At 37.7% G+C, this 16,092-nt stretch overlaps 2 protein-coding genes and 1 pseudogene across 3 annotated transcripts; 2 read left to right on the forward strand and 1 right to left on the reverse strand.

Annotated features, from left to right (window-relative positions):
* On the forward strand, positions 722-3,376 carry LOC109721964 (protein CHUP1, chloroplastic-like). 2 transcript variants are annotated; one of them, XM_020249797.1, is made up of 4 exons: positions 722-1,098; positions 1,185-1,285; positions 1,382-2,101; positions 2,377-3,376. In XM_020249797.1, exons 1-4 carry the CDS (start codon positions 990-992, stop codon positions 3,145-3,147), a joined length of 1,701 nt encoding a protein of 566 aa, XP_020105386.1. In that variant the 5' UTR covers positions 722-989; the 3' UTR covers positions 3,148-3,376. The 2 variants fall into 2 exon arrangements, with proteins under 2 accessions (XP_020105386.1, XP_020105387.1); XM_020249798.1 differs by having other exon boundaries at positions 1,191-1,285.
* LOC109722129 lies at positions 4,308-6,981 on the forward strand (annotated as a pseudogene).
* LOC109722130 (B3 domain-containing protein LFL1-like) lies at positions 8,107-10,623 on the reverse strand. Its single transcript, XM_020250016.1, has 7 exons — positions 10,378-10,623; positions 9,292-9,351; positions 9,121-9,207; positions 8,900-9,000; positions 8,623-8,669; positions 8,441-8,517; positions 8,107-8,352 (listed from the first exon to the last, which is right to left on the reverse strand). Exons 1-7 carry the CDS (start codon positions 10,621-10,623, stop codon positions 8,107-8,109), a joined length of 864 nt encoding a protein of 287 aa, XP_020105605.1.

Below are 16,092 nucleotides of genomic sequence, written 5' to 3' on the forward strand. Positions count from 1 at the left end.
ACCTACCACCACCTACTACCATCATTACAACCCTACATCTTTCCATCCAAAGGCTAAAAACTCAAAAGCACCAACCCCTTGGCGCTTTTGGGAGTATTCTAGCTCAACCCATATAATAATATTATATATATATAAGTCCAGCTGGGGTACTATTGATAGCACAAAGAATTTGTACTATTCGGTTTTTTCACCGTTAAATTTAACCATTTATTATTTGTATTGTTAGATTATCTATTCACCAACCACTCACTCAACCAGAGGGCTACATCATCCTAACCACCCATTCTCAATCCGAGGGCTAAAAAATCAATATACCAATAGTTTGGTGCTATTAATAGTATTCCAGTCTATTTCAATATATATATATATATATAAATATAATTTTGAATTACAAAATATTTTTTTTAAATGTTTCAAAAACTTTAGATTATAATTAACTGTATATATTGTCGATTCGAAAATTCTATCGTCAAACATAACTTACAAACACGAAGAAATCTGTATTCGTAGGGGACAATAACTCTATACGCCTAGCTCTATGTATATGTATCCAATATCAATTGCGGTGCATGAGCTGTGCCGTTACACGTGGTGCATTCCAAAGTTTTCCGAGAGAGACCAAATCGAAGTCAAACCCAATGAAAACCCAATGACAAAACTTCGGCGGCCCCACAGAATTAAGACAACAACAAACTCTGTACACCACAGAGAGCCAAAGAAGCCATTTTTTTTCCTCGTCTCCCTCCTCTAATACTCTCTGTTTCCTTCCTCATCTCTCCCTTGTTTCTCCCCTCTTTGACTCTTTTCATCATACCTAATAGAGGGAACAAATCACAAACGGGTCCTCTTTTCTCAAAGAGCGTGTAGATGGAGGAGGGGAAAGAAGAGGGGGTGGGACTTTACAGAGCTTAGAAATTAGACCCACCTATCCCAAACTCATCATCTTCTTCTACTTCCGATTCCAATTACCTTACACTACTTAGTTAAAAATGGAACCAATCGCCACGGTCGGCGCGGCTTTCGCCCTCGCCTTCGCCCGATACTTCGCGGCGAATCCGCTTCCTCGGCCGCGGCTTCCTCCTCCTCCCTCTGCTTCAGGTTTGTTCAATACCTGATATCACTGTCCCTTCTATGCTCTGGTTTTAATCTATTTGGTGTTTTATGCACTTTTACTCTGTTCTTAGTGACAGGGTCTGATCATTCGGGAAAAGATGGAGAGATTTGCACTGTTTCCAGAACTGGCAATTTCGGAGGAATCAGTAATGGCCTTAGAGTTCTACAAAGTGTAAGCTCTTCATTAATTATTGGGTTTATATTGCCTTTTTCTCTTCAAAAGCTTGGTTGTAAGATATCTGAATTGGATGTTTTTCTTTTTCTAAAGGAAGATGCTTTCGCAAAAGTAATCCACGGCGCATCGGCCGCCGCGATCAGAACCGCTCCTTCAATCAGTTCAAATTCAGAGGATGAAGAGCCTAATCAAGCAGCTGTAACAGAGGATGATGCGACTAAAGAAGGCCGGAAAACCGATTTGATCGTTCGTGCGAGCGACGAGAAACCCAATAGCCAAGATTTGGAGATGGAGCAGGAGATCATGCGCCTTCGGAATTTGGTAGAGTCCCTCTCCCAGAGACAAAGAGAACTCGAGATGGAAATGCTCGAAAACTATGGATTAAAAGAGCGGGAGGCTGCGACGAAAGAGCTCGAGAATCGGCTTAAAATAAGCTCTGTAGAGGCCAAGTTCTTAACTTTGAAGGTTGAGTCATTACAAGACGAGAACCAGAGGCTTAAAAATCAAATTTTGGAGTTTGAGGGGCTGAAAAATAAGCTAGAATTGATGAAGGCGAAGATTAAGCTTCTAAAGAAGCAGCTTAAATTGGACGGAGAGGAGACGAGGGCGAGGATGGCGGAGCTTAAAAATAGGATTGATGTGTTGGCGGAGAAGGAGAATAAAGATGAAGAAGAGAAAACAGAGCTCGAGAGCAAGTTGGCGAGGCTGACGCAGTTAGACGAAGAGGCCGCGAAGCTTCGAAAGATGAATTCGAGGCTCGAAGAAGAGAATTTGGAGTTGGCGCGGAAGTTGGAGAGTTTCAAGAGCCCTGAGGTAAGTTTACTACATCAAAATTTGATTTGTTTTCGCTCAATTTTTAGGCAAATTGTATAAAACTTACGCGGGGTTTGAAATAAAGGGTAACTCTATAATAAGGATTTTAGTTTTACTATTCCAAAATATTTGTTTTAAGCATCTCTCGCTTTTAAAAATTTGAAATAATGAAAGATAAAGTGGTAAAATCATAATTTTTAGAATTCAAATACAGAGAAGGGTATTGACTTGTGATTACTTTTTTTCTGAGAGAATTGTGAATACTCATTTTGCAGGAAGATATACTGGAGGAAGCAATTAGATTACGAGAGGCCAACGAGAATCTATCGAAGGAAATCGAACGGCTGCGAAGCAATCAATGCAGGGATATCGAGGAACTGGTGTACCTCAGATGGATCAATGCATGCTTAAGATACGAGTTAAGGAATTTCCAGCCCCCTCCAGGGAAAATATCAGCAAGAGACCTCAACAAAATCCCTAGCCACAGGTCAGAAGAAAAGGCCAAACAGCTCATATTGGAATACTCAAACTCAGCATGTAATATTGATACATTTTCCTCGTCTCAAGAATCGCCATGCGGTTTCACAACAGCGAAAAGAAGCAGCGGTTCGGAAAAGCCGCCGAAGCTCTACAGCAAGCTCAAGAAGCTGGTGTGTGGAACAAGCAGAAGCAGCGGTAGGAAAATCGCGTCTGCAGGTCAATCTCCTACAATGTGGAGCAGCTCAGAAAGAGCAGAAGCTTCGCCCATGAGCTTCACGGTAGACGACGAGTTTACGAGGAAGTCATTTGATAGTCTCTCTTCGTGCCTCTCCCCGGAACAAGTACGCGACCAACTCCGACGACCGCAGAACCACTCGCGGTCGAGGAGCGATGTTGTATTTTCCTTTGATGGAAAGAATACGGAATTCGGAGAGGGGAGTCCCGTCTTCTATCCAAACCGGCGCGGTTCGGAGATGGACCCTGGAGAATTTGATGCAGTTGAAGAGGTTGTGTTGAAGAGGTTTGCAGAAGCTTTGAGCAGTTCAAATGCATCACCTGAACTTTAGCAGAACAGGGACTGCTCAATTGTAATTCATGTGAATAATTTTGTGCAAGTTTTGTTACTTGATTTGCCGATAAGCTGGGTCGCATCAGTTAGGCCTCATTTGGTGTTGCAGTGGCTAAAAGTACCGACTTTTGTGCTCTAAAAAAAAAATCATATATTTCTCCAGCAACAGTTGTTACCGTAATTTTACAGCAAAAGGCAAAAAAGATTGAAAGGAACTTTAGATTTTCTTTTTTGAGCGTATGAAATCATGTGAATGTACATACCATATCTGATTAATGATCAAGCATGGGAATGACCGAGGGATGGGAAATTGAGATTTTTTTTTTTACTTAATTGTATAGTTAATTTAGCAGTGAATTTTGGGAGTATAAATCAAATGCTGTGTGTAATATTCTTGCTTTTAGCGATCAAAGATGCAAAAAAAATTGACCTGTACCTTGTTCACTTTAGTTTACTAGCACCATGGAATCTTGTCCTTCGGCTGGAATAAGTTTGACAAATTTTTTTGAAAAAAAATAAAAAATAAACTGTTACCGAAACAAACCCAAAAGATACATAATTTATCTTATACTTCAAAAGATAAATTATATATATAATAAAAAAGGGTATTTTTGCATTTGGCCCATCAACAAATTTATTTTCACAAATAATCCCAGTAAATCTATAATTGCAATTTTGATTCTATCCCTGCCACGCAGGTACCACATAAGCGCCACGCAAGCAAGGGGAGATGCTGAAATAAGTTGAATACGGTAATTCATTCACCGTGTCTAACAGGGGAATATAAGTATGAAACACGGTGAATGATTTACCGTGTTCAACTTAACACCCCTCCAACTGGCGTGACGCTGATGTGGCGCCTACGTGGCGGAAATAGGGCTAAATGTGTAATTATAAATTTGATGGGGTTATTTGTGAAAAAAAAAAATTTTAAGGGGGCCAAATTAAGCTCTAAAAAAAATTCTGTTTTTGGATCATAGAACATAACCAAAATTAATTTTCTTCTATGATTCATTTCCTGGGCCCGGCCCTAGTTTCTGTGGGCTTAATATAGATGATAGTCGGTTGGGCCAAATTACGAAAAACGCAGTCACAAGACCTTAAATTATTGGGCCGGGCCATTGGGCTTAGAGTAACAGCCGAAGCTCCTCTTCTTCTTCTTCATCATCACCCTCATGGGGAGGGAGCGTCGAGGGTTTAGGGTTTTGGTTCAAATGGTTCCAGAGGATGAAACCCTAATCGACCATTTCGGTGCTCAGTGGCTCTGTTTCGATTGGTGCACTGATGAAGCAGTGAGTATCTCTTCTTCTCTATAAATTTTTCATCTTATCTAGTGTATAGTAATAATGGGCTTTTTTAACTTTGGAACTGCGTTTTGCGCTGCTGCGTTGATTTAGAATAGCTCTTCCATCCATTTTATTTTGTATTTTAAGTTGATTATGATGATGTGAACTTCCCATGGTAATCATGGACACATAATTTAGATTTTTTGATATCACACATATTGATTTGGATATCTAGTGAAGGTTTTTCGATTTGGAAGATGATTTAATTTAAAAACACGCTCCCTGTGAGAAAAAATTTAAATTTTAAGTGAGACAAAGAGGTTAAGTGTCTGATTTATATGTCAAAAAAAGAAAAAAAGAAAAGAAAGAAGTTAGTTTACAAGTTGGATTAAATCGGAGATTTAAAGGTTTCCGAACTGGAGTTGAGTTTGTGCCAATTTGAGATCCTCTGCATAACAGGGACATGTTAGTATCATAACTCTTTTTATATAATTAACACTAATTACTTCAACATTGAAAAGATTAGGAATTAATATCAAACATAAGTGTCTTATTTCGGTAGCTAATTAGAAGAGAACAGCTGATGCTGCCCTTACTCAGCATGACTCAGTAATAATGAGGTTACTTTAAAAAAAAAAAAAAAAAACAGAGAAAAAATTAAACTCTTCTTTGCATGGTCGCATCAATGTGGTGTTACACTAAGTATATAAAACTTTCTCTTTTCTTTAGAGAAATAAAATAAATGCGTCAAATTTGGTTGTTGGTGAAAGACAAATTGTTTTTTCCCCCTTAAATTGAAAACTTCTCGGATCAACCAATCTGCAAGTATTTTGGGCTTTTTTTTCACTATTTAGCAGAAGAGTTTTGAGTATTACTTATAGCTAATAAGAGTATTTCTACACTTGTTTTTCTCAAAACTGCATTCTCTTGCCAGTCGAATCTGTGGGGCAATTCGGCAGCATCACCTTTCAATTAATCTTTTCCTAAAAGTATCTTTTAGTTCTATAAATTATACACTTGGTTCTCTCTAGCAAACTGCATTGTTCTATCCAACATGTATCCTTCTTGGAGGCTAGCAGCATCTTTCGCACTGGTGCTTCTTTCTCTATCTGAAACTTTTCTGTTCTCGACAGCAGATTTTAACTCTCATTTCAATATTGCGTGGAGAGATGGGCGTGCAAAGATATTGGATGACGGACAAGAGCTTCAGCTTATGATCGGTAGATACTCAGGGTTGGTCGTCGAATCAAAAAATGAGTTTTTTCGTTGGTGGATTCAATGTGCAGTTTAAACTTATTCCTGAAAATTCATCAGGCACAATCGCAACCTTCTATGTAAGTTGATCTTTGCTGGTTAAATTTCTTCTTCCCTAATTGGCTAGAATTTACCTGTCGCGTTAAACTCGGTTGCTATAATGATGATTTTAGTTGGTACGATTTTTCTATTTGTTGTGTGTAATGAGATTTGGAAATAAGTCTCATCGCACTATCGGGATAAAATGGTTACATCTTGAATATGATTTCTTGCTTGTTTGTTTATTTTTCTGCAGCTCAATTCACCACTGAAGAATCATGATGAGGTCGATCTCGAGTTCTTGGGTAACACTAGCGAAGACATGTACATATTACACACTAACCTTTTCGAAAGTAGAAATGGCAGCAGAGAGCAACAGTTTCAATTCTGGTTTGACCCAACTTCTGAGTTCCACAACTGCACCAATCTGTTGGAACCCAAAAAAAATAATGTGAGTTAACTTTGATTTTCATGCGACCCTTAAATCCTTTGCTTCTGTCTTCAGTCTTAAGCTGAATAATCACTTAGTTTTGTTGAAAATAAGGTAAAATGTATTGATAGTCACTGTACTATCTCGATGTAGCGACTTGGTCACTGAACTTTTCTTCGGCACTTTGTTTAACTTTGTACAAAATTCCACCGAGTATTAAATAAGGTACTGCAGGGATTCTCCACATTGTACATTTTACTGTTGGAAAAGAGTTGGATAAACTTTTTAAACTGAAAGCATTCTATTCATTCTTGAAGCTGGTACATGGATGGCACACCGATTCGGGTTCTTAAGAAAGCAAATACTTCATTAGCTGGTTACACTGATATCCAACCTATGAAGATCCAAGCCAGCATATCGGATGGGTCAGATTGGTCCAACCAGTTGATTGGAACCAAGCTCCATTTATCGTGCATTACCGAGAGTACAGTTCTGAAGCCTGTGTATCGCTTGGAAATAACCCAGGTTCATCTTGTGGCAATGATGCCTCTTTGTGGTTGAACCGAGGAATCAGCATCTCTGAAGAGGTTAAGATAGCAGCAATGCAGAAAAGCTACATGATTTATAGCTACTGTAAATGATCCAAAGAGGCCCAGTGAACTCACCAGTATCGAGTGCTTCAACACATAACATGGTGTATTCTTCTTCTTTGCTCACATTCTTACTCTTGTAGACAAATAAAATTGCTATATATTCTTCTTCTTCGCTTGGATTCTATCTCTTGTAGAAAAGTAAAATAGTTAACATGGTTAGAAATTTGTTCTGGAATGCGCCTAAATAGAAATTTATTCCGATAGACATCTTCTTTTGCTTGAAGGAGTTTACTTTTGCATGTTTTTTTTCTTTTCTTGTGATGCCATGCATTTAACGGTTGTCATGTGAATACTTCAATTTGGTCGCAAACCATTTTAGGAGTTTCAATTTGGTTCCCGACGGTCAGTTTTATGATTAGATGTCCATATCTTCTGCATTTCCTTGCAATCTTATCAGTTCACTAAGTTTCTCTGCTAAATTGTATAGGAATATCCATGTTGTTGCAACTTACGTTGCCAACATTTAACCTGCCAACGTTTAACCGAAGGATCTAATAAAATGAAAGAGATTATAATGAAATGCAAATGTCGGAGATTGAATTGCAACAGTTGAAAGGTTGTGGACCAGGATGACACTACAATGCAGTGCGATTCTACCTTTCCTAATGAGTTGATGTTTTTTGCTGCTACGGTCGGTGACACTAGAATTTTTCGGACACATGCAATGACAATGTCGATTATCTCATGATGGTCAGTCTCTGCAGGAACTGTTTTTGGTCTAAACTAGGTAAGCTATGCTTAAATGCTATCTATTATAGTTTACTATGTAATGCTATTAGGTGATCATCAGACTTTTGACAGGATTTGATTGTTAGTAGTACTAGGATACATGGTGTTAAATTCTCCCAAGTTTCTTCTTAAACAACAGGCCGCCGTGGTGACTGCTCACTGAAAACATATGCTTTACTGTTATATAGGTTTATATGATCTTTCATTCTTATGCAGATATTATTTAAAGTAGGGTCCCATTGCTTTGAAGTTATTACTCTTCAGTTCAGTAGATTGTCGGCAACACCTGAAAACATTAGGCGGAATTGGAAAATATTCAGGTCATCAAAATACTCGAGTCATAGATGATACTAGAACACAACACATCTCACAAATAAACAAAAATAGTTTTTAGTACATTTTACATGTTTCTGGCCATACATATTATATATCCCACATATCTGGCTTTTACCAGAATTATTCACCAAGCAACAAACAACAGTTCCTGAATAGAACTGCAACCAAAAAGACATAATTAAACGCGAAAAATTAACTTAATTAAATCTCAAATTTGGAGATCGGAGGACTTAGCCGTCGCTCTTATTGATGCTGTCGTTCCCCATTGCTCTCTCATCGGGGAAACTCATCGAAAAATCTGCTGCGAATGCGAAGCTTAGGTTGTATGCCATGGACATACCATCCCCCAATGGTAGGAAGAGGTCAGAGTACCTCGCACTCGCTACAACAATGTCCGGCACGATTGAGTCGAAAATCCCATCGTCTGTCGAATCGACAGCCTCTTCCTTGTTTGCTGTCTTTTTTGCTCGGATTATCTATTTGTCAAATAGTCAAGAAGAGTAAGAAAGGGAAATGATTTATATGATTACAGTAACAGAATCAGAACAGAAGTGGGAGGGATACAAATTTGTCTTTGGTATCATCTTTGTACATCATGATGTAATCACCAAGTTGAAGACCATGAGACTTAACATACTCCCCTGAGTCAAAAAAAAAAAAGTTCAGATAAGAAGCTAATTACTAGTAGCAAACATAAGGAGAAATAACTTATTGCAGAGATCAGCAAATTACAAAGTGTATGTTACCGGCATTTTCAAGTATGTACATCCTGCTTCTATTGTTAGGCCAATATCTATCATAAAATTAAAGAAAGAAGGTTTAAAAACAATGAAAAATAATGGAGAATATATGAAAAAAAAAATCACAATTCAAAGTTTAAAGACAAAGATATCATCTTTTAAGATAGAACAACCAACACAATCTCATAAAAGATCATATTTAAAAGTATGATTTGTTGGTGAATAAAAATGACCAAAAGCATATGAATCGATGGGTTCATGTCGCGAAACTCTGAGGCCACACCTGTATTTAAATGTCCAGAGTTGAAAGGTCTCCAAATCATACATATTTATACTTATGCCGTCGCGAGCTTTAAGTGTCGGAAGATGCGCCTCCGCCTCCTTCTGTAATTGTGGATGCAAAAAAGGAAATAATGCATACAATACATTGAGTAATGCTTGAAAATGATATAAGCAGAGGAATTTAACTTCAAAGTAGATTAAAGATTTGTATTAATTACTGACCTTTGGAAGAACAATCCTGCCGAGCGGGCCAACATCGCTGTTTCTGAGCTCTTTTTGAAGAATAAATCTCAAGCCATCCACAGCTTGCTATTAAATGCAATAGAGATCACCAAGAATCACTCGACAGGGATTTAGGGATCGAATAATTTAACAAAAAGAAGTTGATCAGACTTTGAACATAAATCTTACATCAGGATCAAGAGCAGGCACATTCAAATCCAGCGCAGTTTCCTGCAAACAAGAGATGCATCACTACATCACATGAAGAGAGGGTTAAGAAGTAATTAACAAGGACATTACCATTGTGCAAATTTAGCTATTATGAAAGATAATTTGAGACAACGAGAACGACAAAACAACATCAACAAAGCAGTAACAATCACCAGAGCAACCTACACTAAAATCTTAATAAGGAGTTTTTCTGTGATTCACGTAAGAATTACCAAAATTAACTGTACTAAAAGCTCAACATGACAATTCAGGGAACTTACTTAAGTAGCATAATCATCACTAGAGTGCAGTAAATCTTAGACGATTATACACACATAAACATGTTTTACTTAACAGAGTAACGACATCGACGTACAATCAAAAGAGAGGAAACCTAGCCAATTTCAAACAGATAAACAACAATAAACATGTCGGAAATGGATTGAAGTACCGACAACCGAATGAACGACAACGATCGTTATATACACCGTTAAGCACAATATCCAATCTCGAGCAACCAGTGCAACATTAACATGAATCGGCAAACCGACAGGGCCGTTATTCTCCTGATCTCGCCAAGAATTTGGCGATCAACAGTTAATGTAATCATGACACCAATCTAACAACTAGCTATATATATATATATATAGAAACAAAGCTCATAATAATTGTGTTCAATTACTGAAGCAGAATTATTAATTTATAGTAGCATTTCATTTCATGATAGTTAAAGACCTAAAAATGCACACCAACTCATATGTTACCATAATGGGCCCAAAATTGATGAACTAAATTAGTGGATAAGCTATGAGCAGGTAATTCATCTGAAGTGCAACAGCAATATGTAAAAGATCCATCAAGCTACTAATTACACTTCCCAAAAAAGATTAGTGAGTTCATTAGTTAATTTTTTCTATTGGAACCCAATAGATTAAAAATAGGAAAAAGATGAATTAAAAAATCAAGCCCATTAGCGGATCCAATGGGCCCATGTTACGAAACGGCCCATCAACTTCATGATCGATCTCTTTTCTCGTGTTACAAAACACTGCAAGAGGCGATATCCGATCTACGTGAAACTTTTTGCAGAGTGAGTGGCGGGGGCGGCGCCGCGGCGGCGGCGGAGGAGGAGCTTACACGTGCGTGTGGCGGCTTGCGGCGGCGCTGCCGACCGGACGACCGCCGCTTCCGCCCCGCGCGGAATCCGCCGACGGCGGCGGCGGCGGTGCGGAGGTCGTCGGAGCCCGCGGCGGCGGCGGAGGAGGAGGCGCCGTTCTTGGTGGGCCCTGCCATGAGAGAGAGAGAGAGAGAGAGAGAGAGAGAGAGAGAGATGGGTGTTGGAGAGTGGAGGGTTAAGTATAACTAGGGTTTAAGTGGAGCGTGGAGTACGAGGAGGAGGAGGAGGGGGAGCAATGTGGGTTTATATATTTAGAGAGAAAGAGAGAGAGAGGGAGAGAGAGAGAGAGAGAGAACATAGTGAGAAAAGGATAAGGGGGAGCGCGTGGAGAGGCACACGAGAGAAATGTTACAAGAGGACTATTTTTTGAGCCATGGTCGTCGTTTTCTATTAGATTAGATTAATATTTCGAATAAATGTGGTATCGGACCCGGTTCTAATTCTAATTTTTCACTTTATCATCAAGTATTGATTCAGTTTTTACATTCATCATAAATCGCGTAACTTATTGTTTGCTATTTCGTTGTCTCTTTCGTTATCTTTTCAATCAGTCTACATAATATAATTTATTTAATTATTATATATATATATATATATATCTTAAAGCAAAATAATATAACAATTTTGTTTGAGCTGTTTTCTATTAATATTTTTGAGTGCATTTGAGATAGAGAGGGTGGGGGTTGGAGGTGGAGTGAGTGTTGAGGAGGGAGTGGTGGAAGTATGTGAGAGGGAGAGGCCAAGTGTTGAAAAGGCTCTGATTTCACTGCACCGGGAATCAATGGCCTTTTTTAAAGGAGACCTTTGGTTACCCCTTAATTAATTCCTCTACTAATGAGAATGTGTTTGTGTGTGTGTGTGTGTGAGAGAGAGAGAGAGAGAGAGATTAATTCCTCTACTAATGAGAATGTGTTTGTGTGTGTGTGTGTGTGTGTGTGAGAGAGAGAGAGAGAGAGAGAGAGGAGTTGAGGTTTTTGGCTTCTCACGTAGCTTATTAGCTTGGCTGCAGTGTAATGGATAACATACAGCATGCAGTTTCTATGTATCATGCTTAATTTTCAGACTATCATGCAGAACTTATTGTGATTTTGATGTTAATGTGCTTTTTTTTTTTTACCCATTCTTATAAGTATTTGTTAGATATCAGAAACTCTAATTTGAAACTCAAGTAATCCTCTTACTAACTAACTATTTGAAAAATTTTAAGATACTATACGTAGGATGCGTCGACTGTTCAACGATTGGACATTTCCACCGATCAAGCACCGAAGATCCAGTGCTTGTATGGAATGTAGGTAATGAAGCTCTTAGCCGTTTTCAACCTGGTTTTGTTTACAATTCTAATCAAGTAACATTTAATTATAGGTACCAACCGTTTCTAACGCAACGAACAAATGGTTTAATGATTTATTTTTGAGATTTTAAATTCGAATTCTAATTGTAGCTAAATTTATTTTAAAAAAAGGATAAAATTATAGTTTCTTTTGTTATATAAGCTAACACTTGAGCCAACTATCAAATGTGTTCCGCTATTGTCTATTGAACCAAGCATCAGTTAGTAACACCACCGTAAGCTTAAGCTTGGTTATTCAAATTCTCCATTTGAAGAGTCCTTTAGCCGAACAAAATTAAATTTGATGGAGATAATTCATAACGTGAGATCGATTCATTTATCATTCGTTATATAAACGCTAATAAGAATCTCAAAACAGTATGAATGACTGATGGGACGATATCTTATTGAGGATAGTCCCCATTAATTTTTTTAAATTTTTGGTATTAGTTCATAGCGGGACAAAACGGTCATTTTACCCGTTCTCTTACGTGCACTCGGTTTCAAAGAACGCCAAATGGGCTTCAGCGCCCTCGTTCGGATCACCGCCCAATCCCATGCAAATCAAATCTGATCCGACGTGATGCCGACACGTGTACGCATCTGGACCGCCCAATCACGCGGCCTCTTCCACTAGGGGGTGGTGGGTCCCACGTGCCCAGCTGTTTAGCCAGGGCGCTGCACCAATCGCGGGTTCGGGGCGCCCCGTTCCGTGTAAAGCGCGGCTCGCTCACGAGCCGATCCCGTAGCGCGAAACGCCGTTACTCTTGCAAATATTGCCATTGCCTGTACCTAGTCCACCACGTCATCTGTAGACCGGTTGTTCCTTCCCCGCTGGACCTAGTTCATTCAACATGTGAGCTCCCAAAAATAAATAAGAATAGCGTTAGTATAATAGTCTAATTCTATTATTAATATTAATATACAGTAGTAAATAGTCTCGTCGTGATAAAAGATTTTTGCCAAAATTTTTTTCCTAACAAATTCTCAAAATAATTCAAATTATTTAATTTTTTAAAAAAATATAAATACAGGATAATGCAAAAAAAAAATAAAAATAAAAAAAATAACCTCCCCCGCCACCCCGTTCCCGTGTCGCCGTGTCGGATGGGGAGGGTGGGATGGGGTTTATTCCGTGGCGTATCGGATGCGGACAAAGGGGATACCGTAACGGGCAACCACCAACCCCGCACATCCTCTGCCACGTGGACTTTGACGAGCGTTTTCTGTTCTCTGAAGAGAGAATAAATAGAATAAAATAAAATAAAATGAAATAAAATAGTAGCATATATATATATATATATATATAGTCTCGTATAGAGCAGAGCATAATAGCATAGCAGAGCAGCAATGGGGATGGTTGCGTTGAAAGCGTGAGGAGGATGGGCCAGTGCATGCAGGGGGCGCTCCTCACACGTGTCGCGCGCGCGTGCTGCTTTCGCGCCACCTGCTGTTAAAGCTGGAGGAGTAGGTGGTGAAACCCTCCCTCCCATAATATTAGTTAGGGGTTAATATATAGCTTGATATGTAAGTGCTGGAATTACTATTATTTTTTATTTTATACAAAAAAATTAAATTTTATTGAATTTTGATCTTAATTATTAACCAGTATAGTAATCCGTACGATACGACGAATAGATAATTAGAAAACAAATAGAAAACAATAATAAAAAAAGAGGAAATAGCGATAGAATAAGCGACGATAAGAGATGAAATTTATCTTGCCGATAAAGATAGGTAACAGTCGTAAGAAGTAGAAGAACATTTAAGCCCAATTAATGCAAAAGTGTGATCTAGTTCGGTTCAAATAAAAAAAAAAAATCCAACTTGGTTCAAGTAAAGAAAGACATATGAAGGACTTAAGCCGGTTCGGGAAAGCCCACATTCAACAATGATTGATTCGATTCAAGCAAAGATTAAAAAACAAATGAAGAACTTAAGTTGATTAGAGTGGAGCCTGCACCCAATAAAGGAAATATTGTCATTGACAAATTCAGGAAGAATAATTTATAGATATAGAAGATAGTTAGAAAAAACAATTCTATATATGTGTGTATATGTATATTTGGTAATAATGCCTGTTAGAAGGGATGTTTGCCAGTTAAGATATATTATTATAGATATAGAGTTGAGCTAGAATTCTATGCTGATGCTAAATTTTTTATTACTATATAAACAGATTCGGATTTATATACGAGTCATATTTGTATTCGAATAATAATATATCTTAATATGTAAATATAAATATGAATTAACATTAGCGCAAATAAGATACACAATGCAATTTAAGGTTCACACTCGTGTATAAATTTTGTATGCCTATATTCTATTCAATAAAATTTTATATTTTAACAAATACAAACATAATTTTAAAATAAAACTTATAGTAAAATAAATGAAGAACACAATAAAAAATTACTAAATTATTCCCTTACAATATATATTAATAGTGTAGAGTTACTATAATATCGGAAGTATAGATAATTTAATAGTGTAGAGCTACAATATATATTAATAATACCCCTAGGGTTGAGTGGTTCCCATAGGATAATAATATTAATCCAAAAGTTAAAAATGATTAAAAATGATCTAAGGGCTAAAAAGTTGGAAGTGTTAGATTTTTTATACTTTCAATAGCATAGTAGCTTTACTCATATTAATTTCTTTTTTATAATTTCGGAGTGAAAACATGTCAAATACGGTCAGAGCTTTGAAGAAACCATATTTGCAATTTTTTTTTGAATTCGAATTCGGATAGATTACATGTTGAATACTAAATTTTGATGTCCATACATTCCTAATCCTAACCACTTTCACCCCTTCTATTGTGACAAGTCTCTTCCTTTTATTCTTATTATTATGTAACAACAAGAAAGAATATTGTACTTTGTAACCGAAGATTTATACACATGTTGGGCTGGAAAGTGTTGGTTTGGGCCTTTAAGGGAGTAGGCCGGGCCTGCAGATTATATCAGAGCTGGGTTTGGGCTATAGAGATGTTTGGTTGGACAACAGAAAAAAATATATATATATATATCTCAAGGAAATTCAAACATGATACTTATTTCATCTCAACACAATTCTCAGTTCAATGAGTACTCAACTCATTAGTTTAAACTTCCACTTATCATTACCCTATTTATGCTAGTGCTCTTTGTAGATCTATCTTACTATAATCAAAAGCCCAAATCACTTTACAACTAGAGAATATATTAATGCCTTCCTCTTGGTAGTTGAGAAATCATGAAGAAGTAACTTTTACAGCTGCAAGAGAGAGAAGGTTTAAATGGTTTTTATTACACCTCTAAGCTAACTCAAGTGTTCATAGCTCAACAAAGTGAAATATAGGTGGGTGGTTGCTGCTTTCACTATAACATAGCTCATTGTGCTTTGTAAAGTTGCATGATAAAGTAATTCCATAACCTTCTTTGTCTACAAACAACTTCTATGGATCACATCATGTGTACTAGTAACTTTTATGATGTCCAAAGTATATATCTACAGCAAATGGTGAGTAGTAACACAGTGGTTAATCATCACCAAATGTAATGTATTTAGGAAGAGGCTGACATAGCCGGCCGCAGAAGCACAAATTTCGCGACAGTTTTTCTGTGGCAGAAGAGAAGTCTTAAATGAGAGCTTCTGGCTTGAGGCCTTGAGAACCTGTTTAGCCTTTGTTGATGGTCTAGTTCTGAACTTTTGATTACTAAAATGTTGCTTCAATAGCATACAAGGAGAAAGCACTAATCAGCCTTCACCAACAGCAGAACAGTGCTTATGGATGTGGTTTAGTTGGAAGCAAAAGCAAAGCCGAAAGAAAATAGACATAAAACTCATTTCAGCTTCTCACCGTAGCAAAAACTTTGAATAGGGCCGCTTTAACGAGGTAGGCCAAACTACGACAAAGAATCAGGAAAAACTGTCAATTGCGGTCCGTGGAGCCAACAATCTTTCATTGGTACAATGAAATAACATATATTAATTGCATGCTTTATTCAATGGAACAATAAGAAATGCTACCTTACAGCTTACACAACTAATGTGTTCATATGAAAATAATTAAATTACAATCTAACGCAACCCAAGGGTTCGCTCCCTTTGGTTTCAAGAGCACTTTGCTCCAAATGGACTCAATATAGGCAGAGTCTCATTTCGACTCTCTAACCTAACGGCCGCCAATTGCCCTCCCCACACAATTTAACACATTCTTTCTCATCAACAAATCAGCTAAACTTTTGTACATAAAAATAGC

Source organism: Ananas comosus, linkage group 16 (genome assembly GCF_001540865.1).
Source record: "Ananas comosus cultivar F153 linkage group 16, ASM154086v1, whole genome shotgun sequence".
NCBI lineage: Eukaryota > Viridiplantae > Streptophyta > Magnoliopsida > Poales > Bromeliaceae > Ananas > Ananas comosus.

Excerpts from the sequence above, each read along its gene's own strand:
- LOC109722130 (XM_020250016.1), bottom strand. The coding sequence starts at position 10,623 with ATGGCAGGGCCCACCAAGAACGGCGCCTCCTCCTCCGCCGCCGCCGCG. Across the intron at positions 8,670-8,899 it reads CTCTGGACATTTAAATACAG|ATATTGGCCTAACAATAGAA; the intron begins GTGTGGCCTCAG and ends ATTTTATGATAG. Across the intron at positions 8,353-8,440 it reads ATGATACCAAAGACAAATTT|ATAATCCGAGCAAAAAAGAC; the intron begins GTATCCCTCCCA and ends TTTGACAAATAG.
- LOC109721964 (XM_020249797.1), top strand. The coding sequence starts at position 990 with ATGGAACCAATCGCCACGGTCGGCGCGGCTTTCGCCCTCGCCTTCGCC. Across the intron at positions 1,099-1,184 it reads TCCTCCTCCCTCTGCTTCAG|TGACAGGGTCTGATCATTCG; the intron begins GTTTGTTCAATA and ends CTCTGTTCTTAG. Across the intron at positions 1,286-1,381 it reads GCCTTAGAGTTCTACAAAGT|GAAGATGCTTTCGCAAAAGT; the intron begins GTAAGCTCTTCA and ends CTTTTTCTAAAG.